Source organism: Mandrillus leucophaeus, unplaced genomic scaffold, assembly GCF_000951045.1.
Source record: "Mandrillus leucophaeus isolate KB7577 unplaced genomic scaffold, Mleu.le_1.0 Scaffold17, whole genome shotgun sequence".
Taxonomy (NCBI): domain Eukaryota; kingdom Metazoa; phylum Chordata; class Mammalia; order Primates; family Cercopithecidae; genus Mandrillus; species Mandrillus leucophaeus.
The window spans coordinates 233,146-256,728 of NW_012101698.1; the positions used below are offsets into that span (position 1 = coordinate 233,146).

Here is a 23,583-nt window from a genome sequence, read left to right on the forward strand (position 1 = left end):
AAAAAAAAAAAAAAAAAACTACACTTATTGAAATAGAATTCATATACCATGTAATTCAACCATTTACAATGTACAGCTCAATGTTGTTGTTGTATGCTCACAGACTTGTGCAATCACCATTACAATCAATTTAGGACATTTTCGTCACCCCAAAAGCAACCTTGTATCCATTCCCAGTCGAGCAATCACTACTGTACTTGCTGCTCTAAGGGTTTACTTATGGACATTTCATATAAACGAAATACACCATGTGGGCTTCTTTCACTTAGCATAATGTTTTCTTTTTCTTTTATTTTAAACATGGAACATTTCACGAATTTGCCTGTCAACCTTACACAGGAGCCATGCTAATCTCTGTATCATTCCAGTGTTGGTATATTTGCTGCTGAGGCAAGCGCAGTGTTTTCAAAGTTCATCTATGTTGTAGCATGTATTGGTAATTCATTTCTTTTTATTGCTGAATAATATTCCATTGTATTTGTATGCCACTTTTTTTCTTTTTTTTTTTTTGAGACTGAGTTTTGCTCTGTCACCCAGGTTGGGGTGCAGTGGCACGATCTCAGCTCACTGCAACCTCCACCAACTGGGTTCAAGCGATTCTCCTGCCTCAGCCTCCTGAGTAGCTGGGACTACAGGCACGTGCCACCACACCCTGTTAATTGTTAATTTTTTGCATTTTTAGTAGAGGCGGATTTCACCGTGTTAGCCAGTATGATCTTGAACTCCTGACCTCATGGTCCATCTGCCTCGGCCTCCCAAAGTGCAGGGATTACAGGTGTGAGCCACCATGCCCGGCCTGGATATGCCACATTTTTAATCCATTCATCAGTTGATGGATATGTGAATTTTTGTCTATTATGAATAAAACTGCTATGTACATTTGTGTACAAGTTTTTATGTGGAAAAGTGTTTTCAGTTCTCTCGAGTCATATGGTAACTCTATGTTTAACTTTTTGAGGAACTGCCAAACTGTTTTCCAAAGTTTTTCATTTTACATTTTCACCAGCAGTGTAGAAGGGTTCCAGTTTCTTCTCACCAGGGCTTGTTATTGTCTGCCCTTTTGATTACAGCTCTCCCAGTGAATATGAAATGATATCTCCTTATGGTTTTGATTTGTACTTCCCCAGTGATTAATGATATTGAGCACCTTTTCCTGTGCTTCTTGGACATTCATATATCTTCTTTGGAGAAATGTTTATTCAGATCATTTTTTAATTGAGTTGTCTTTCTTTTTTGTGTTGTAAGAGTTCTTTATAAATTCAAGAGACAAGTCCCTTACACTTATGTGATTTGCAGATATTTTCTTCCATTTTGTGGGTTGTCTTTTCACTTTTTTAAAAAAAAGAAGAATAGACTTTTTCTTTCAGAAAAAATAGACTTTTTAAGAGCAGTTTTAGGTTTACATAAAAATTGAGCAGAAAGTCGAGAGAGTTTCCATATGCTCCCTCCCTCAACACAGCCTCCTTCACTATCAAAATTCTTTTCACTTTCTTGATGGTGACATTTGAAGCACAAAGGTTTTTAATTTTGATGAAGTCCAACGTATGCATTTTTTTCTTTTGTCACTTTTGCTTTTGGCATCATATGTAAGAAGGCTTTGTCTAAGCTAAAGTCACAGAGATTTACTCCATTTTCTTGTTTTTTGTACAACTGAGATCTTGCTATGTTGATCAAAGCCATCACTCCCAGGCTAGTCTTGAACTCCGGGCCTCAAGCAATCCTCCCACTTAAGTCTCCCAAAGGACTGAGAGTTTTATGATTTTATCTCTTATGCATAAATCTGTGATGCATTTGAAGTTTTTTTTGTTTGTTTGTTTGTTTTTGTTTTGTTTTTTGGGTTTTTTTTTGAGATGGAGTCTCACTCTGTTCCCCAGGCTGGAGTGCAGTGGCACGATCTCAGCTCACTGCAATCTCTGCTTCCCAGGCTCAAGGAATTTTCGTGCCTCAGCCTCCAAAGTAGCTGGCATTACAGGCACCTGCCAACATGCCTGGCTAATTCTTGTATTTTTAATAGAGATGGGGCTTTGCCATGTTGATAAAGCTGGTCTCAAAATCCTGACCTCAGGTGACCTGCCCATCTCAGTCTCCCAAAGTGCTGGGATTACAGGTGTGAACAACCATGCCTGGCTGAAGTTAATTTTGTACATGTGTCAAGAAGGGGTTTTCATGTGGCTGTCAAGTTGTTCCTGCCTCATTCTTTCTCCATTGTTTTGGCATTCTTGTTAAAAATCAATTGAACATAAATAGGAGAGTTTATTTCTTTTTTTTTTGAGACGGAGTCTTGCTCTGTATGCCCAGGCTGGAGTGCTATGGCGCGATCTTGGCTCACTGAAATCTCCACCTCCCGGGTTCAAGTGATTCTCCTGTCTCAGCCTCCCAAGTAGCTGGGATTACAGGCATGCACCACCACGCCAGGCTAATTTTGTATTTTTAGTAGAGACGGGGTTTCTCCGTGTTGATAAGGCTGGTCTCGAACTCCTGATCTCAGGTGATCCACCCGCCTTGGCTTCCCAAAGTGTTGGGATTACAGACGTGAGCCACCGCGCCTGGCCCGAGAGTTTATTTCTTGACCCGCAGTTCTATTCTATTGATTTACCTATTGTTAGGCCAGTATATACTATCTTGATTATTGTAGATTTGTAGTAAGTTTTAAAATCAGAAGTGTGAGTCCTCCAACCTTTTTGCTGTTGTGGATCCCTTCCATTCTTATATGAATTTTAGGATCAGGTCGCCAATCTCTGCAACAACAGCAACAGCAACAACAACAACAACAACAACAAAAGCAGCTGGCATTTTGATAGGGATTGTGTTGAATCTGTGGATCAACTTTGGATATTGCCATTATAATATTGTCCTTCAATTCATGAGCATGGGATGTCTTTCCATTTATTTGTCTTCTTTAATTTCTTTCAATAATGTTTTCAGAGTATGTGTTGCACTTCTTTTGTTAAATGTATTCCTATTTTATTCTTTTCAATGCAATTGCAAATGAAATTGTTTTCTTATACAGAATATTCATTGCTAACCTGAATACTTACTTTTGGCATTTGGTGGCAGGAACTGAAGGGCGTATTAGGATACATCAGTTACTTGAAGTGAATTAAATTATTTCATGCATGTACTGAGAATGAAATGGGTATCAGCGCTGCTAAGCTGGTGAGGCCACCCCCTACATGACTATGCTGTTGATGACCTGATTCCTCTATGACTGTTATAGAGAAAGACTTTCTCTTGCCAAAGTATCTAGAAAGTTTTCAATCATTCTGTGTATCTTATCATTCTATTTGCTACCCTCACTAAATAGAACAGTCCCAGTACTATTTGTGCCATCATTCATTTGGAAGAGAGATTTGATTCCGGAAAGATTATCATACTCTTCAACTGTAGTGAGATTACAGTGACTTTGCACCAGAGTAATGTTATGCTAAAGGCATTGCAGTAGAATATCCAATGGAGATTAAAAACCTCATTCTGTGTTATCAAACAAAGACCTCCGTCCTCAGTGAACACATTATCTAATTCTAATCCACCAAGAATGTATCTCTAGTTAAGCTATTTCCTTGCTCAGAAAAGCATTATCAGCTCTGGCTTGTTTACATCTTTAATTTCACACCCTCCATGATTTGACACTGTCTATTTCTGATGATGTTCACCTCTCATTGTGCTCTTCGTTGCACTTACCTGGTACTGCTGCTGTTTTCTAAATATGCCATATATTTTGTCTCTCTACCCCTGCCACCACCTTGCCTCTGCTGCCACAGCTCTGTCTACCTGAAGCAATCTTCCTCTTGTCTGTCTCTATGAGAATCCTTACCATTCTTCAAGATTAGGTTTAAGTGCTCCCTCCTCCATGAAATTTTCGCCAAGAAGAATAGATATCACCCATCCCGTTGCTCTCATCCTGCTTAGTACCTCTGACTTCCTAGAAGTAGGGACAAAATCTCCATCATCTCTCAATCTCCAGTGCCGTATGGCATCCCTTGCACATAGTATGTATACATTCAATGTTTTCATTGAATTGGCTAGATGGAAAGATATTTTTTACACTGTAGTTTGGAAATTAAATTCTGATATATTTTCAGGACTATGTATATTCTCTAAAATAGTTTTTAAAATACTGTATTTTCATTTTAATAATAATTCTGAATCACCAGGATCCACGTTATAATCAAGTTGCATTGCACAGTTTTAATGCCCATGTTTGTGTTTGAGAAACACTGGAGTAAAACATTATTCAGAATGTGTGTAAAGTTCTGATTACAGAGGAGTGCTGGCTGTAAGTGATCATTCGATTTTTGGAAAATATAATTGGTTTTAGCCAGCAGTACCTTAATCTGAGGATAAGATATTCTTTAGTTACTTCTTGGTAGAAAATGGAGAGAGCAGTTAGGAATGGTTTTATCTGTGTTCACATGTGTGTCTCAAAAAAGGGGGTGGGGGACAGGAGGAGAAGGAAGAGAGCCCCCATGCATTAATAATAGAGTTTTGAAAGAATGGTGTAAAAATTTGGCGAAGAGTGGAATTCTTTTTCTCACTTGGTTTTTCTCAATTTCACTTTTATGGCTTGTTTTAGTGAACTAGGGGAATGATTGAGCCCTTGAAATTAGCAGGTCCTCTGACTCCAAAAGTTTAGGGTGTGTGTGTGGTGTGTTTTTTTTTTTTTTTTTTTGAAACAAGGTCTTGCTCTGTCACGCAGGCTGGAGTGCAGTGGCACAATCATAGCTTACTGCAGTCCTCGAACATCTGGGCTCAAGTTCTCCTCCCACCACAGCCTCCCTGGTAGCTGGGACTACAGGCACATGCTACCACACCCAGCTAATTTTTAAAATACCTTTTTTAAAAACAAGCTTTTGCTATATTGCCCAAGCTGGTCTTGAACTCCTGGCCTCAAGCCATCCGCCCACCTCAGCTGCCCAAACCTTGTCAATTCAGATTCGACAGCACCCCTCTGCTATGTAAGCATCTCTTGTTGCAAGTCATTTCAGATCCTTTCTGGAAAAAGATGGGATCTGATATACATAAATGAATCTATCACTCTAGACTTCAGAGTACCATTGAAAAGCTTAATGAAAAATCTTCCAAATTCTAATTTGTTAAAAGAATCTTTTCACAGTGCCAGAATTGATACAGGCAAGTCATAGGCAGGTTAAAATTTTTTCAGCTCTCTCACTTGATTGTTCACCTTCCAAAGCAACTCGTTTTTATCAAGTTCTTTTCAAATGAATCTAGATCCTTCACTGGCTTTCTTGAACACACAGCTGTTTGCTTCTCAATAAGGTTGATTGGTGCTGACTTCCTGAGAATAGGGAGATGCAAATAGCCAGGTGTTGTCATTACCATTGCACAAAGTAGAAGCCATTAGAACTAAGCTAAGATAAACCCCACTCATTAGAATCTACTGGGTAAGTTTCTAAAAGTGGGCTTGGATTTACTGTGTTCATTTCTCTGAAGCTTTTTAGAAATACCTGAGGAGGCCAAGTGCAGTGGCTCACACCTGTAATCCCAGTACTTTGGGAGGCCAAGGCGGGTGAATCACCTGAGGTCAGGAGTTCGAGACCAGCTGACCAACATGGAGAAACCCCGTCTCTACTAAAAATATAAAATTAGCCAGGTGTGGTGGTGCATGCCTGTAATCCCAGCTACTCGAGAGGCTGAGACAGGAGAATCATTTGAACCTGGGAAGTGGAGGTTACGGTAAGCTGAGATCATGCCATTGCACTCCAGCCTGGGCAACAAGAGCAAAACTCCATGTAAAAAAAAAGAAAAAGAAAAAGAAAAAAAGAAATACCTGAGGAAAAGAAGATGGTCTCCTTAACTTCAGTTTCATGAGTGCCTCTTCATCTAAATATTGTAGTGTGTAGTGAATGCTTTCTGTTTTTTGTGGGGGTTTTTTTGAAATAGAGTCTCGCTCTGTTGCCCAGGCTGGAATGCAGTGGCGTGATCTTGGCTCACTGCAAGCTCTGCCTCCTGGGTTCACGCCATTCTCCTGCCTCAGCCTCCCAAGTAGCTGGGACTACAGGCGCCCGCCACCACGCCCGGCTAATTTTTTTATTTTTAGTAGAGACTGGGTTTCACTGTGTTAGCCAGGATGGTCTCGATCTCCTGACCTCGTGATCTGCCCACCTTGACCTCCCAAAGTGCTGGGATTACAGGCATGAGCCACCGCGCCCAGCCATGAATGCTTTCTGAAAATGGAGTGGGGGAACTTGGAAATCAGTACCGTTTTTTGTAAAAGCCATTTAATGCATATTTTTAAGGACACAGCAGCATAGTAATGAATGTTTGCCCTTGTCAGGGAACAAATGTGTGCCATCCTTCATTAAAAGGTGAATTAGGATCTCGGAGCTTTTGGTTCAAATAAGTTTCAACTGAGTCAATAGGAACATCTCATCTGGATAAAGAAAAGTACAAACAAACATGCAACAACAACCGAAACCAAAGAACACCTCCTGGATGGGATAATAGTGGTTTTATTGCCTAATCAGAAACTAGAAATAGTAGTGGGTATCCCAGAACCCTAGATTTTAATTCATAATCAAATGGGTTAGCCAATAGTTGTGAAATACACTCGGCATGTAACCCCTTCTTGGAAGCTACTACTGTAAGTAGTTACACACCTTTTTTTTTTTTTTTAAATAGGTTGGCACATATAGTAAAGATGACTCAGCTCTTTGGGAAAGTTATATGTATTTATGCTGATATTATAGGAGTCATGCTGTATACCAGGTTGTTGTCTCAATAAAAATTGTAATTAGAAGAAAGAAAATTATTTGATTTAATTTTTTCTTTTGTTATACTTGGTTATACAATTGACTTTTGAGTCATTTTAAAAACACGTACGCAGTGGCTCACACCTGTAACCCAGCACTTTGGGAGGCCGAAGCTGAGGTGGGAGGATCACTTGAGCTCAGGGGTTTGAGACAAGACTGGGCAACCTGATAAAACCCCTTCTCTACAAAAATATACAAAAATCAGCTGGGCGTGGTGGCATGCGCCTGTGGTCCCAGCTACTCGGGAGGCTAAGGTAAAAGAATCACTTGAACCTGGGAGGTCAAGTTTGCAATAAGCCATGATTACACTACTGCACTCCAACCTGGGTGACAGAGCAAGACCCTGTCTCCAAAAAAAAGGCGGGACTGCCTTAAGTTCCTTTTTTCTTTTTTTTCTATTCCAAGACCAGGTCTCACCCTGTCACCCAGGCCAGAGTGCAGTGGCACGATCTCAGCTCACTGCAACCTCCACCTCCTGGGCTCAAACAATTCTTGTGCCTCAGCCTCCCGAGTAGCTATGACTACAGGCATGTGCCACCATGCCTAGCTAATTTTTTATATTTTTAGTAGAGACAGATTTTCACCATGTCGGCCAGGCTGGTCTTGAACTCCTGAGCTCAGGCAATCCACCTGCCTTGGCCTCCCCAAGTGGTAGGATTAGAGGCATGAGCCACTGCGTCTGGCCCCCAAGTTCCTTTGTTTTGACAAATGTAACTTTTTTGATGTTTCATATTGATAGACATAGGATTGACATTGAAGTGCTCTACAACTTTATAAATGAAGAGCATTCCAGTTTTCATATATCAGTTAGAATGTTTTTGGCTGCAAGTAACAGAAATTCGCAACTCAAGTAGCTTAACAAAGAATGAATTATCACACATAACAAAAATTCCAGGATTGGTAATTCTGTAGCTCAGTGACATCATTCAAGACCCATATTCTGGCTGGGCACGGTGGCTCAAGCCTGTAATCCCAGCACTTTGGGAGGCCGAGACGGGCAGATCACAAGGTCAGGAGATCGAGACCATCCTGCCTAACCCGGTGAAACCCCGTCTCTACTAAAAAATACAAAAAACTAGCCGGGCGAGGTGGCGGGCGCCTGTAGTCCCAGCTACTCGGGAGGCTGAGGCAGGAGAATGGCGTAAACTCGGGAGGCGGAGCTTGCAGTGAGCTGAGATCTGGCCACTGCACTCCAGCCTGGGCAACACAACGAGACTCTGTCTCAAAAAAAAAAAAAAAAAAAAAAAGACCCATATTCTTTTCATCTTTCTCCTCTGTCAACCACAGCTTATGGGCCTTATCCTTTAGTTCCTCATGGTTTCAAGTTGGTTGCAGCAACTCTAAGGCAACCCTAATTCATGTATCCTTATGATAGCCAAAGGCAAAAAAGTTTTCTCAGAGTCTTCTAGCAGACTTTCCTTCACAACTCATTGTCCAGAACTGGGTCACATGTCCATGCCTAAACCAATTAAAGCAAAGGAAGATGTCCACCATGATTCACTTAGACCAATGGAAACTGTAGCCTGAATCACATGGGGAGGGGCGGCGACAGGTGGATACTTGAGCAAAATTAGTGTACTGTTTATAAGGAAGAATGGGAAAATGCCAATGAGATGTATACAAAGTTTGACATATAGGAATCCCTAAAGCTCAAATTAACCCCTGGGCTGGGCACAGTGGCTCACACTTATAATCTCCGCAGTTTGGCAGGCTAAGGCAGGAGGATCACATGAGCCCAGGAATTTGAGACCAGCTTGGGCAACATAGCAAGGCCTAATCCCTATAAAAAAATTTTTTTAACCAGCTGGGCATGGTGGTGTGCACTTATAGTCCCACCCTACTCAGAAGGCTAAAGCAAGAGGATCTCTTGAGCCCAGGAGTTTGATTCTGCAATAAGTTATGATTGCACCACTGCACTCTAGCCTGGGTGACAGAACAAGACCTTGTCTCAAAAAAAAAAAAAAAAACACAAAAAAGAAAAATAACCTCTTATATAGGATCTTAAAATTCAATGCCTATGCCAAATTGCAGCCCTGGAAGATTCTTTTGACTATGTGCATTTATTTTGTTCTCCACAGAAACCTGTTCAAGCTGGTCAAACCTAGACTTCCACCTGGAGACTAGGGTACAATACAGTCCTGAGACCCCTATCACAAGAAGGGAGGGAAGATTAGTTAGAGGGTAGCAGAGCCCCAGGAAAAGGGGGCAAGGTCATAAATCCCCAGAGAAGACCAGGTTTGAGCAAGGGTGTGACAGATCTAGGCTATGTATGTGAGGCCTAGGGGAGGTCCAGTCTTGGAGAACGTGGAGGCAGGGCTCTTTGAGAAATGCAACGTGGATGAAGTGAGTGTTCCAGTTCTTCCAGTCCAACATCTGGAAAACAAGGTAGCAAGTGAGCCCACAGTCAGCAGACCAGGTACAATGCAGGGTCTGAGATGCCCACCCTCCCACTGGCTTCTTGGGTTCTCAGGTGCAGCTGGGATGGGTTGGTGGAGCATGTAGTTTAACAGATGCCCTTTTTTTTTTTTTTTTGAGATGGAGTCTCGCTGTGTCACCCAGGCTAGAGTGCAGTGGTGCGATCTCGGCTCACTGCAAGCTCTACTTCTTGGGTTCACGCCATTCTCTTGCCTCAGCCTCCCGAGTAGCTGGGACTACAGGCACCTGCCACCACGCCCAGCTAATTTTTTTGTATTTTTAGTAGAGACAGGGTTTCACCGTGTTAGCCAGGATGGTTTCGATCTCCTGAGCTCAGGCAATCTGCCTACCTCGGCCTCCAGAGACGGGGCTTCACCGTGTTAGCCAGGATGGTTTCGATCTCCTGAGCTCGGGCAATCTGCCTACCTCGGCCTCCAGAGACGGGGCTTCACCGTGTTAGCCAGGATGGTTTCGATCTCCTGAGCTCGTGATCCGCCCACCTAGGCCTCCGAAAGTGCTGGGATTACAGACATGAGCCACCGCACCCAGCCAATGGATGCTCGTTTTCAAAGGAGGGCTGGAGCTCAGTTAGGGCAGGAATTTACATAAATGGAACGTTAAGTTGCAGTTTGGTTAATATGGTGATATGCTCTTGACTTATATGGCCAGTCAGTATAAGAAACAGCTATATGATTTCTGCATTGAATATAAAGCTTCTATTGCCCACTGTCTTCTTCACTTTCCCAACAGGCCCTCACATGACTTGTTCCTTGAGGTTTTCTCCTCTAAGAGCTCTTACCTGAGCCCTTATCCACATTGTCAACTTCCCTGCTCCTTATTTTTTTTCATAGCCTTCATTGCTGCTGGAGATTTTATTATTTATTGTCTTTCTTCCCCGCTAGAAGTAGGTTTCATGAAGATAGGAATTTTGCTTTCTTAAGTTCATGCTATATTGTCCTCAGTACTGAGAACACTGGCACATTGGAGTACTGTGGGCATTCAATTAAGATTTGCTGGACAAATTAGCCAGGCGTGGTGGCACATGCCTGTAATCCCAGCTACTCAGGAGGCTGAGGCAGGAGAATCACTTGAACCTGGGAGGCGGAGCTTGCAGTGAGCTGAGATCGCGCCACTGCACTCCAGCCTGGGCGACAGAGCGAGACTCCGTCTCAAAAAAAAAAAAAAAAAAGAAGATTTGCCAGATGAGTGAATGAGATACCTCTTAGCGTCCTTCCTGATGTTTCTCTCTCCTCATGATGTTCCTTCTTTTATTGGATAATGAAAGCTGTGTTTTCTAATTCCTTTTTTGCCTTAGCTACCAAGAATTGTAAAACTAAATTACTAAACTCATGGTTTATTTGCAGTAGCCATTCTTAGCTTGGGATATCTGCACTCCTCTCACTGTAGAGCTTTTAAAATATTTATTTTATGTATTTTATTTTATTAATTATTATTTTGAGATGGAGTCTTTACCCAGGCTGAGGTGCAGTGGTGCAATCTCAGCTCACTGCAACCTCCGCCTCCCGGGTTAAAGCTATTCTCCTGCCTCAGCCTCCTGAGTAGCTGGGACCACAGGCAGGTACCACCACACCCAGCTAATTTTTTTGTATTTTTAGTAAAGATGGATTTCACCATGTTGGCCAGGCTGGTCTCAAACTCCGGACCTCAGGTGTTTCACCCACCTCAGCCTCCCAAAGTGCTGGGGTTACAGGCATAAGCCACCGTGCCCAGTCTAAAATGTTTATTTTAATGACATATGGTTTCAACGTTATTTATTGTAAGTTGCTTCACATCCTATGTGGAAGTAAATGAAGACTGAATAATAATAAGTGAACTAATTGAGGGTAACAGGGAGAAGTTAAAAAAAACAACAACAACAACAAAAAAAAAACGAACGCACTTTAGAGTCTGAGCAAGTAAGATAATCCTGGAGCTGTTGTTAATAGAATAGGAACCAGATCAAACATTACTCATAAAAGTCCCTCTCTGTCACCTTTTTGGCACATCTCACTCCATTGTTATTGCTTGGTCAGTATTTTTCCTCTTCCCCATTAGGTTTTGCTATGAGGGCAAGGACTGTATCTTTCTTGCTTATGATTAGCCCCGCCAGGGCCTAGCACAGTGCCAGACACATAGTACACACTTAATCATTATTTGATAAGTTAATTTAATGTGCCTTTTCTTTCGTTATCATTTATTTTTAACTATAAGCCCCTATATTTGTAAACATTAGCATATTTCTCCTGTGTTCTTACCCTTTTCAACCTGCAGTTTCCCCTGTTTGTGGATTTCCAAACTTCCTTCATTTTTTTATGTGCCTTCCTTCCTAACAAGGAACCTTCTTCCTTTAACCAGAACAGCCTCCCACTCCAGGGCTCATGAATGTGTGCCTTTTCTTCCTTCCCCAGTCTCCTAAATCTCATTTTCCTGATGACTAAACCGAAAGTGACTCACCAACTCACACACTTAGAACTGGAAGGAGCCTGAGAGATCATCTCGTCTCACTGGCTCATCTCCACTTGGTCCAGGGAAGTGAAGGGAATTGCCCAAGGGTCACTCTGCTGGTTGGCAGCAGGGACAACCCTAGAACACAGATCTCTTACTCTGGATCCTCATTTCCAGCTGCAGAGTGAGCAAGCCCCTTTCCTAACTCCAGAAAGAGAAAGCACTGCAACAAAAGTAGAAAAGTATATTGTAGTCTTAGTTGGAAATCTTTTTTTTTTTTTTTTTTTTTTTGAGACAGAGTCTCGCCCTTGTTGCCCAAGCTGGAGTGCAATGGCATGATCTCCACTCACTGCAACCTCCGCATCCCAGGTTCAAGCGATTCCCCTGCCTCAGCCTCCCAAGTAGCTAGGATTATAGGAACCCATCACCACACCTGGCTAATTTTTGTATTTTTGGTAGAGATGGGGTTTCACCATGGTGAGCCACCATGCCTGGCTATTGGAAATCTCTCTTTTTTTTTTTTTTTTGAGACAGAGTCTTGCTGTGTCACCCAGGCTGGAGTGCAGTGGCACCATCTTGGCTCACTGCAAGCTCTGCCTCCTGGGTTCACACCATTCTCCTGCCTCAGCCTCCCAAGTAGCTGGGACTACAGGCGCCTGCCACCATGCCCGGCTAATTTCTTTTTGTATTTTTAGTAGAGTTCACCGTGTTAGCCAGGATGGTCTCGATCTCCTGACCTCGTGATCTGCCCACCTCGGCCTCCCAAAGTGCTGGGATTACAGGTGTGAGCCATCGCGCCCAGCTGGAAATCTCTTAGGTGCAATATATCGTAGGAGTTACTCATAGGTAACTCATAGGAGTTAAGTATCAGACCATTTAAGTTTGATCCCAGCTCTATTTACTCTTCAAACAAGTTAACTCCTGTGTCTTAGTCCTTTCTCTTTTTTCCTATGTATTTGAATATTTAATGTACATATGTAAATCTGTATGTTTGATTTGTTTATAGTAGGAAAAGTTGCATGTGTGCATATTTACATACATAAATGGTAATACTGGTTCTGTTTCTTTCACTTTAACAATGTCTTGAGGAAAGCTTTTCATGTCAGTATATATAATTCTATCATGTTCCTTTTAATGACTGCATAGTATTCCGTAATATGGGTATACCATGGTTATTTAACCTTTCCTATATGAATTTTTTAGTTTATTTTTTCTCATTTTTCATGATTACAATTCACTAAATTCTTTATGTGGATGTCCTTGTGCAGATATGTAACTACCTCTCTAGGATAGATGATTAGAAATGCGAAGACTGGGTCAAAGAGTCTGAGATGACAGTTCAAATCTCCTCTTTTCTATTGTGAAAATAGGCTATCAATCATTATTGATTTAGTTTTGGCAGCATACTTTGATGTTGACAGGACAGAGGTAAGTCTTATGATTGCATGTAGTATGTTAGGAATTGGCAGCATTTTGGAGAAATTACTGCTTTATCTTTTTCTTATACTGTATGGAAGGTACGTTGTGTTTTGGACCTTGAGGGGAAAACAAAAACCAAAACGAGAAAAAAAAACAAAAAACTTCCTCGTCCTCTTCCTTCCAAGGGACTGAGACTAGCAAAATAATGCTTTTGAGCAACCTCTGCTTGGCTCTATGACAGCATTTGCTACACAGTTCTATAATTGTCGGTACTTATCTGTTTATATGTACTCCTTAAACTTTGGGCATCTTCTTTTCTCCTTATTTTATTTTATTTTAATTTAGTTTAGTTTAGTTTTGTAGAGACAAAGTATCCCTATGTTGCCCAGGCTGGTCTCGAACTCCGGGCTCAAGCAATCCCCCCGCCTCAGCCTCCCAAAGTGCTGAGATTATAGGCATGAGCCACTGTGCCCGGCCTACTTTGGGCTTCTTAAAGGGTAAAAAGAACTTTTCATCAATTATTGTATTCCTAGAATATTAGCATGATACCTAGTACATAATTATGTCTTGTTAAATAAATTAATGAATTCAATTCAATATTACCATTTCCTGTACCTAGTACAGTCATGCATTGCTTAACAATGGGAATATGTTCTGAGAAATGTGTAGTTAGGTGATTTTGTCATTGTACAAACATCATAGAATGTACCTACACAAACCTAGATGATATTTTATTTACATATATTTTGTAATACAGAAAATCAAATGTCCCAGCACCATTGCTGAATGCTAATTATTTCCCCAACTTGATCTGCAATGCCAATATCACATCAGGTTTCTAAATGTATGCTGCCCTATAATCTGATGGGACCACTGTTGTATATTCAGGCCATCATTGACCGAAGCATTGTTACGCAGCTCATGACTGTATGTGCAAAGACTGCTAAGACCTGATGGGATCAGAGATGAAGGAGTCAAAGTTCTACCCTCAAGGAATTTATAGTCTTATGGGAGAAATAGATACAGGCTTAAAACATTTAGGAACCAAGCCATGAGTGACAAATGTGATTTAAGTCAAAGCGACTTAAGCACAAAGTATTGTGAGACTTTCAAGGAGGACTAAGTGAAGCTCACTGAGGGGAAGAGGCAGGTTCCACAAAGAAAGTGGCATTTGAGCTGGGCCTGGTAGGACAGGCCAGTGATTTATCAATATAGGTCATCATTTTGGTGATTAAAAATAGGTGACTTCATGCTTCTAATCCTAGCACTTGGGAGGCCAAGGCAGGAGGATCGCTTGAAACCAGGAGTTCAAGACCAGCCTGGGCAACAAAGTGAGACTCTCTGCCTCTGCAAAAAAATAAAATCAAGGCCGGGCGCTGTGGCTCACGCCTGTAATCCCAGCACTCTGGGAGGCCGAGGCTGGCGAATCATAAGGTCAGGAGATCGAGACCATCCTGGCGAACACGGTGAAACCCCGTCTCTACTAAAAATACAAAAAAATTAGCCAGGCATGGTGGCAGGTGCCTGTAGTCCCAGCTTCTAGGGAGGCTGAGGCAGGAGAATGGCATGAACCCGGGAGGCAGCAGAGCTTGCAGTGAGCGGAGATCACGCCACTGCACTCCAGCCTGGGCGAAAGAGCGAGACTCTGTCTCAAAAAAAAAATAAAAATAAAAGTGAAATGAAATAAAATAAAATAAAATAGCCAAGAGTAATGGCATGTGCCTATATTCCCAGCTACTTGGGAGGCTGAGGCATTAGGATCACTTGACCCAGGAGTTTGAGGCTGCAAACGACTTATGACAGCACCACTACACTTCAGCCTGGGTGACAGAGCAAGACCTCATCTCAAAAAAAAAAAAAAAAAAAAAAAAGGTGAATTTAAACAAATGTTTCAGAAAACATTTTGTCACCTTATAGATATTATATATCTTTAGGGCCAAAGGCGAATGTTTTATACCTGGGCTCTGGAATTAGGACCTCAGAACCAAGATCAAGCCAAAATAGACTTGGTTCTTGGTACACCAATGGGGGAAGACATTGCTTCCATATATAGAAATACATACATTAAAGACATTCAATTCAGAATGTCCTAGCATGCTGCTATTTCTACGCTCTTTAAAAACAAAATAAAGACTGGGCACGGTGGCTCACGTCTGTAATCCCAGCACTTTGGGAGGCCAAGGTGGGTGGATCATCTGAGGTCAGGAGTTCGACACCAGCCTGGCCAACATGGAGAAACCCTCCGTCTCTACTTAAAATACAAAAGTTAGCCAGATATGGTGGCATGCACCTATAATCCCAGCTACTTGGAGGCTGAGGCAGGAGAATCACTTGAACCTGGGAGGCAGAGTTTGCAGTGAGCCAAGGTCATACCACTGCACTCCAACCTGGGTGACAGAGCGAGACTCTGTCTCAAAAATAAAATAAAATAAAATTAGATAAAATTAAATTAAATTAAAAATAAAATAAAAATCTTCTCTTGACCCCACTTCCTTGACTATCACCCTGTTTCTTTCATCTGCTTTGCAAAAACCTCCTGAAGTGATCTCTCTGTTTTCTGTTCTTCTTCTCCCATTCTGACTTAAATCTACTCTTGTCATGCTTTCACCCCCATCAGTCTGTCAGGACCATTCTTGTCAAGGTCAACAGTGACTTCATTTTTACTCAATCTAATTGTCAACTTCTAGTCTTCTTTCTACCTGATGTATGACCAGCTTTTGATGCAGTTGACTATTGCCTCCTCTCTGTTATACTTTTCTCCCTTAATTTCTAGGATATTACTCCAATTTTCCTCCTACCTGACTGGTTATTCCTTTTCAGTCTCCTTTGCTGGTTCCTCCCTTCTTAGACCTCTTAATGTTGAAGGGCCCTTGGTCTTCTTCCCTGCCTACACTCCCTCTCTTGGTAATCATGTCTCATAGTCTCAAGGCTTTAAATGTAATCTATATTCCACTGATTCCAAAGTATTTATCTCTAGCCCAGACTGCTCCTGAACTCTATACATATAAATCTTCAACTACCTACTTAACATGTCTAAAACTGAACCCTGATCCTTCCTCCCGCCTCAATTAGAGACTTTACCATCTCAGTTAATAGTAACTTCATCCTCCCAGTCTCAAAAGCAAAAATCCTAGAAGTCATTCTTGGAGTCATCAGGAAGTCATGTTGGCTCTATCTTCAAAATATATGCAGGGTCTGGCTAGACATAGTGGCTCGCACCAGTAATCCCAGTACTTTGGGAGGTAGAGGCAGGAGGATCACTTGAGTTTAGGAGTTCAAGACCAGCCTGGGCAACATAGTGAGACCCTGTTTCTACAAAAAAGTCAAAAAATTAGTCGGGCGCGATGGTATACACCTGTGGTCCCAGCTGCTCTGGAGGCTGAGGTGAGAGGATCACTTGAGCCCAGAAGATTGAGGCTACAGTGAGCTGTGATCACTCCAGCTGGGTGACAGAACAAGACCCACCCCCCTCTATATATATGTATTTATGTATGTGTGTGTGTGTGTGTGTGTGTGTGTATATATATATATATGCAGAATCTTCTTATCACCACCTCTACTGTTCAAGTCACCATTGTCTCTCCAGCCACTTACTGTAGTAGGTTTCTACCTTGGACCTTCTTCCACCCTGGACATACACAGTGCCCACCAGTGTGTTCTCAGCACTGCAACCAGTGTGATCTTTTTGCACTCTTTTGCTCAAAATCCTCCAAAGGCCTCTTATTTTACTCTGAGAAAAAGTTCAAGTCCTTGCAGTGTCCTGCAAGGCCCTTCATGATCTACCCCACCTCCCCATCCCTGCCCTTACTTCTCTAGCCTTATCTAGAGCTTCCTTGGTGTTCTCAGACATGCCAGGCGTGCTTCTCTACAGGGTTTTCACACTGGCCGTTCCCTCTTCCTGGTATGCTCTTCTCCCAGAAATGCACATGACTGATACACTCACCTTCCAGTCTTTGTTTAAATGTCTTTGTTAAACCTTCTCAATGAAACCTACCTTTACCACCTTTTTAAAACCTGAAGTTGGCCACCATTCCCATTATTCCTTATTTCCCTTACCTGTTTTACTTTTTTTGCCCCTGTAGTATGTATTACCTTCTAACATTCTATATAATTTACACTAGAATATAAGCTACAGAAGGGCAGGAATCATGGTCTCTTGTTTCGCAGCATATACCAAGCATCTGGAACAATGCTTAGCACATACTAGGCCTCTCGATAAATATTTATCAAATAATCATAGTTCTCTTTCTCCAGGACCCAAGTGCCTTGATTGTTTTTCACTCAGTTTGCTTATCCGAGCAGACAGCAGGGTAAGACAGGGAAAAGTATGCTGATGATCGGGGTCTAGGGTCTAGCCTGGGGGCCACACTTGTTATTTCTATGACCATGGGCTAATTATAGTTGGGCTGGGTTTGTGAAAGTTTATTAAGCTATACTTGTGATATATACATTTTTTGTATGTATATGTAAATTTTTAAAGTTTTCTATAATAAGACTTTCTGAAAATAACTGCTAGTAACACTATGGGGAATATCTTCACATATTTTATCTCTATATGTAGACTTTTGAGAATAAAATTGAGATTCTACATGCTTTTTCACAAAACCATGCATCATGAATATTTTTCGTAACATGAATATTCTTCCGGAGCACGATTTTTAATGGTTATGCAAGTATTTAAAAAGAATAAGACACTGGCCACATGCATTGACTCACTCCTGTAATCCCAGCACTTTGGGAGGCCAAGGCAGATGGATTGCTTGAGCCCAGGAGTTCAAGACCAGCCTGGGCAACATGGGGAAACCCCATTTCTACAAAAAATACAAAAATTAGCTGGGCATGGTGGCATGCACCTGTAGTCCCAGCTATTTGGGAGACTGAGATGGGAGAATCACCAGAGCCTGGGAGGTCAAGGCTGCAGTGAGCTGTGATCGTGCCACTGCACTCCAGTCTGGGTGACACAGCAAGTCCCTGTCTCAAAAAAAATAAAAACAAAAATAAAAAAAATAAGACATCATGCAGTGAACCACGGAAATATCATTCTTCCTTTTTTGAGAAGTTGAAATTTGATTTTAAGGGGTTTTGATTTCTTCCTTTTTCCTATAGGAGACATGGTCTCAAAGTACCGAGAACCTTTGATCCACACCTTCCTGAGGGGAGTGAGAGATCCTGACGGTGCTCACAGGGCCAGCAGCTTGGCCAACCTTGGGGAGCTGTGCCAAAGGCTGGACTTTCTGCTGGGCTCCGTGGTCCATGAGGTACTGTATTTTGATTCCTTTTTCTAAAACTTGTTTTCACTTGGACCTATGATGCATCTAGAGTTTGGGAGTCAGGAGATCCTGGGCTCTTTTTGCAGATCTGCCACTGCCTCCCTGTGAGACAGGGCAAGTGAGTCTTTGAACTTCCCAAAGCTTCATCTGTCTCACATGTATATTGAAAGTTATGTTAGTAAGGGCTGGGCATGGTGGCTTCCACCTGTAATCCCAGCACTTTGGGAGGCCGAGGCGGGTGGATTGCTTGAGACCAGGAGTCTGAAACCAGCCTGGTCAACATGGCGTAACCCTATCTCTACTAAAAATACAAAAATCAGCCAGGCATGGTGGTACATGCCTATAATCCCGGCTACTCAGGAGGCTGAGGCAGGAGAATCCCTTGAACCCGGGAGGCATAGGTTGCAGTGAGCCAGGATCACACCACTGCACTCCAGCCTGGGCAACAGAGCGAGATTCTGTCTCAAAAAAACAAAAAGAAAAAATTATGTTAGTAAGAATTTCTTAGTTATAGCTGAGAGGAAGTCATCTTAACCTGCCTTAAGCAATAAAAGATGATTTATCATAGAGAGTCTGATGTAACTAACAGAATTGGAGAAACCTTTAGGAAAAGTAGATAGAGCTTTACCCTGAGTCTCTGGGACATCTGTGAGTGTTATCTCCACTCACAGAAAAATCTCGGGCAAATACTCTAATTGACCCTCTTTGGCCAAGGCACCGTGTATTCAGGGGGATGGTGTTGTTTACCAAAAAAACCACTTAAGTTCCATATTTTGCTCAGCATTTCACACCCAGTGCCTGCCTGGTATGTAGTAGGCAGTCAGTAAATTATTGAAAAGATGAATGGTGAACCATCAAAATGATAACCATGTAAGGTATTGGGACCAGAAGCTCTTCTGGTTTTAGAATTTTTTATTATTATTATTATTATTTTTTTTTTTTGAAACTGAGTTTCGCTGTGTCACCCAGGCTGGAGTGCAGTGGTGCAATCTTGGCTCACTGCAACCTCTGCCTCCTGGATTCAAATGATTCTCCTGCCTCACTCTCCCATGTAGCTGGGACCATGTGCCACCACACCTGGCAAATTTTTGTATTTTTAGTATAGACAGGATTTCACCATGTTGGCCAGGCTGGTCTTGAACTCATGACCTCAGGCAATCCACCTGCCTCGGCCTCCCAAAGTGTTAGGATTACAGGCATGAGCCACCACACTTGAACTCAGGGTTTATTAATTAATGAAATGTACATCTTGCCCCTGGCCTCTTTGAGTGTCTTTCTCTAGCCTCTTTTTTTGTTTGTTGGTTTTTTGTTTGTTTGTTTGTTTGTTTGTTTGTTTGTTTGTTTTGAGACGGAGTCTCGCTCTGTAGCCCAGGCTGGAGTGCAGTGGCACGATCTTGGCTCCCAGTTCAAGCAATTCTCCTGCCTCAGCCTCCGGAGTAGCTGGGATTACAGGTGCACGCCACCATGCCCAGCTAATTTTTGTATTTTTAGAAGAGACTTTGTGATCTGCTCGCCTCAGCCTCCCAAAGTGCTGAGATTGCAGGCGTGAGCCACCACTCCTGGTCCCTCTAGCCTCTTAAGTTGTACCTTTACCCTGTATTTATGTACTTATCATTGTATCAGTGTATATCTTGAGTATCTGCTGTGTGTACCTACTCTGCTGTTTAGAGATGATGATAGACAGAAAAAGACTAGTTAACATGTGGCCAGGAGTCTTTACTACCAATGTACATGACCATCTTAAGTTTTTAAAAGAAGATGCCTTATAAATTATAAATAAGTAAGTGAAATACAATTTAAATTCTCTTTTTCTTTTTTTTTTCAAATGGAGTCTTTAATTCTGTCGCCCAGGCTGGAGTGCGGTGGTGGAATCTTGGCACACTGCAACCTCCACTTTCCAGCAACCTCCACCTTCCAGGTTCAAGCGATTCTCCCACATTAGCCTCTTGAGTAGCTAGGATTACAGGCATGCGCCACCACGCCTGGTTAATTTTTGTATGTTTAGTAGAGACAGTGTTTCACCATGTTGGCCAGGCTGGTCTTGAATTCCTAGACTCAAGTGATCCTCCTGCCTCAGCCTCCCAAAGTGCTGGGTGGTGTCGGATTTTTCTTCTTAGTCACTTTGCAAGCCAGGGACCTCTGGCTGGGAATGCCCCATCCTGGCCTCACTTGGCTATGCTGGCGTGCCCCAGCTCACCTGTGTTATAGCTTGTACCACATTCAGGGTTCCCAAGCTCTTGTTCCGCACCCAAGAAAAATGAGGATACACTGAACATTGAAGGGTGAAGAGGGTGGAGAAGAATTTTATTGAGCGATGAAACGACTCTCAGCAGAGAAGGGAGCTGGAGAGAGGATGTGAAGGGGCAGGTTGTCTTCCCCAAAATCAAGTTGTCTCTTCCCTGAAGTCAACCCATTTCCTCCTCTACTGACTGAGTCTGGGGTCTTCATAGGCACATGATGCATGCTGATTGGTTTGTGAGTATGCAAAAAAGGTTAAAACAAGGCACCACTCAAAGGTGGGCCTGACAGTATAGAAAACCAGTTAGGAAATGGTAGGTGTATGTAAAATAGGTGAAGGGTGGGCACTAATCAGAGGAAAATGTGCCAAACAGGAAGACAAGTTTTCAATTCAGTCTGAGAATTTAACTTGTAGCTTAGCTTTTGGGCTTTAAACTGTCTTCAGCTTGGAGGTGGGGTTGCACTGGGTGCCTGCCCCTATCTGCCTAGGTGTTTGGCTGCCGCCTGTAGATATCACTGGGATTACAGGCATGAGCCATTGCACCTGCCTTTTTTTTTTTTTTAATCTTTAAGCAAAAACTCTTTAAGACCAGGTATGATTTCTCATTTTCTATTCTTGGCATAAATTTTAATTCTTTCTAGTGGAACCAAAACCTCCTGAACCCCTTTCAGTGTCATCCAAATCTTAAACTTCTTCTATTTCTGGTTAAAAAAATTTAGTTCACAAATGAGCTATGCAATTTGATGACCTTTTTTGACTTCAAACTTTTCTTTTTCTTTTTCTTTTCTTTTTTTTTTTTTTGACACATTGTTTCACTCTGTTGCCCAGGCTGGAGTACAGTGGCACGATCTCAGCTCACTGCAACCTCTGCCTCCTGGGTTCAAGTAATCCACTTGCCTCAGCCTCCCAAGTAGCTGGGATTACAGGCACCCGTAACCACACTCGGCCAATTTTTGTATTTTTAATAGAGACAGGGTTTCACCATGTTGGCCAGGCTGGTCTCAAACTCCTGACCTCAAGTGATCCACCCACCTCAGCCTCCCAAAGTGCTGGGATTACAAGCTTGAGCCACCACGCCCCACCAACTTCAAACTTTTTTTTGCCAAAATTAAATAGTACACGATCAACATGTACACTATAATCTTTCTCTCTGACACCAGTTCCTACATCTAGAAAGTGTTTTGCAGCCAAACCAGACCATGGAGCCACTCTTCCATAACACCCAGAAGGAAGGGCTGTCTGAGTGTCCATTTTCACAAGAGCTTTCTCTGTAGGTGGTATTATATCATCATAGGTACTGTACAGGTCATAGCTCGCAACCTGCATGGACCCCTGGGTTGAGGCCATGGGGTGTTCAGAGAGCCAGACAAAGCAAGCTGCGTGCTGCCTTCCTCTGTAGGCCAGGCCTGCTAGCTGGGGGAAATGGCAAGTGTCTTATCAAAGCAGGGCATGGCAGAGCGAGAAGGTGAGTAGAAGAGAGGATCAAATCTGTTTGTTTGTTTGTTTACAGTGGTGGAATCTTGGCACACTGCAACCTCCACCTTCCAGCAACCTCCACCTTCCAGATTCAAGCGATTCTCCCACATTAGCCTCTTAAGTAGCTAGGATTACAGGCATGCGCCACCACGCCTGGTTAATTTTTGTATGTTTAGTAGAGACAGTGTTTCACCATGTTGGCCAGGCTGGTCTTGAATTCCTAGACTCAAGACTCAAGTGATCCTCCTGCCTCAGCCTCCCAAAGTGCTGGTGGTGTCGGATTTTTCTTCTTAGTCACTTTGCAAGCCAGGGACCTCTGGCTGGGAATGCCCCATCCTGGCCTCACTTGGCTATGCTGGCGTGCCCCAGCTCACCTGTGTTAGCTTGTACCACATTCAGCGGTTCCCAAGCTCTTGTACCGCACCCAAGGAAAATGAGGATACACTGGATATTGAAGGGTGAGGTGTCTTCAACGTGATGGAGTCTTGCTTCAATTGTGATGGAGTCTTGCTCCGTCACCTGGGCTGGAGTGCAGTTGTGTGATCTTGACTCACTGCAGCCTCCGCCTCCCAGGTTTCAGGAATGAGAGGATCAAATCTTAAGAAGGACCTACTGAGGGGGAATTTTCCTTTTTCCTTTTTTTTTTTTTCTTTTTTTTTCGTGAGATGGAGTCTCACTTTGCTCCCCAGGCTGTAGTACAGTGGTGTAATCTCGGCTCACTGCAACCTCCACCTCCTGCATTCAGGCGATTCCCCTGTCTTAGCCTCCTGAGTAGCTGGGATTACAGGTGTGAGCCACCATGCCTGGCTAATTTTTGTATTTTTGGTGGAGATGGGATTTCGCCATGTTGGCCAGCTGGTCTCAAACTCCTGACCTCAAGTGATCCGCGTGCCTCAGCCTCCCAAAGTGCTGGGATTACAGGCATGAGCCACTGTGCCCAGGCCTGAGAGGGAATTTTTTTCAATGTCTGGCAGTTGTGTCATATCAATAAGCAGAGAAGCCCACTCACAGATGTATGTATACACTTGAATTTATGGTATTTCCTGATTCTTGAGCTTCATATATTTTGCTTTATTTGGTTATAAGGGCTACTCTTTTCATTAAATTTCAACCTAGGATTTTCAGAAAAGTTACACATATATCAGTTATTTCCTTCCCTTTTACTGTTCTCTGAGGGATCACCAGGGATATCCCATTCCTCGGTTTTTGTATCTTCTTTTAATAACTTAGAAACAACAACATTAAGTACCTACTTAAAACCCAAGTGCTCTAATATATGTGAACCATTAGGCATCTCATCCTGTTTTAGATGGACTTAGCAAATCTCTTGTTCTTTAGTGTTATTAACTTGTAACACTTAAGAGAAGGCTTTTATGGGTCTGTTTGGTTATATCGTCTGATGGTTTCAGACTACTGTAACTTTTCTGGGTCAGATACTGAAATGATTCCCACATTTTTTTTCTCTGTTTTCTTGGTCTCTTCACATAACCCAAACCAAACTGAACTGTAAACTGTGTACTAAAACAAGTTACTGGTCCATGATCTGAAC

The 23,583-nt window shown here is 42.5% G+C and overlaps 1 protein-coding gene and 1 pseudogene across 1 annotated transcript in view; one reads left to right on the forward strand and one right to left on the reverse strand.

The window, feature by feature from the left end:
* TANGO6 (transport and golgi organization 6 homolog (Drosophila)) overlaps positions 1 to 23,583 on the forward strand; it is a 289,584-nt gene that overhangs the window by 212,457 nt on the left and 53,544 nt on the right. Inside the window, exon 16 of the mRNA XM_011976674.1 lies at positions 18,156 to 18,307. Within this exon, the coding sequence (XP_011832064.1) occupies positions 18,156 to 18,307 (152 nt within the window). The remainder of the gene's footprint in view (positions 1 to 18,155; positions 18,308 to 23,583) is intronic.
* Positions 21,186 to 22,021, reverse strand: LOC105537167 (annotated as a pseudogene).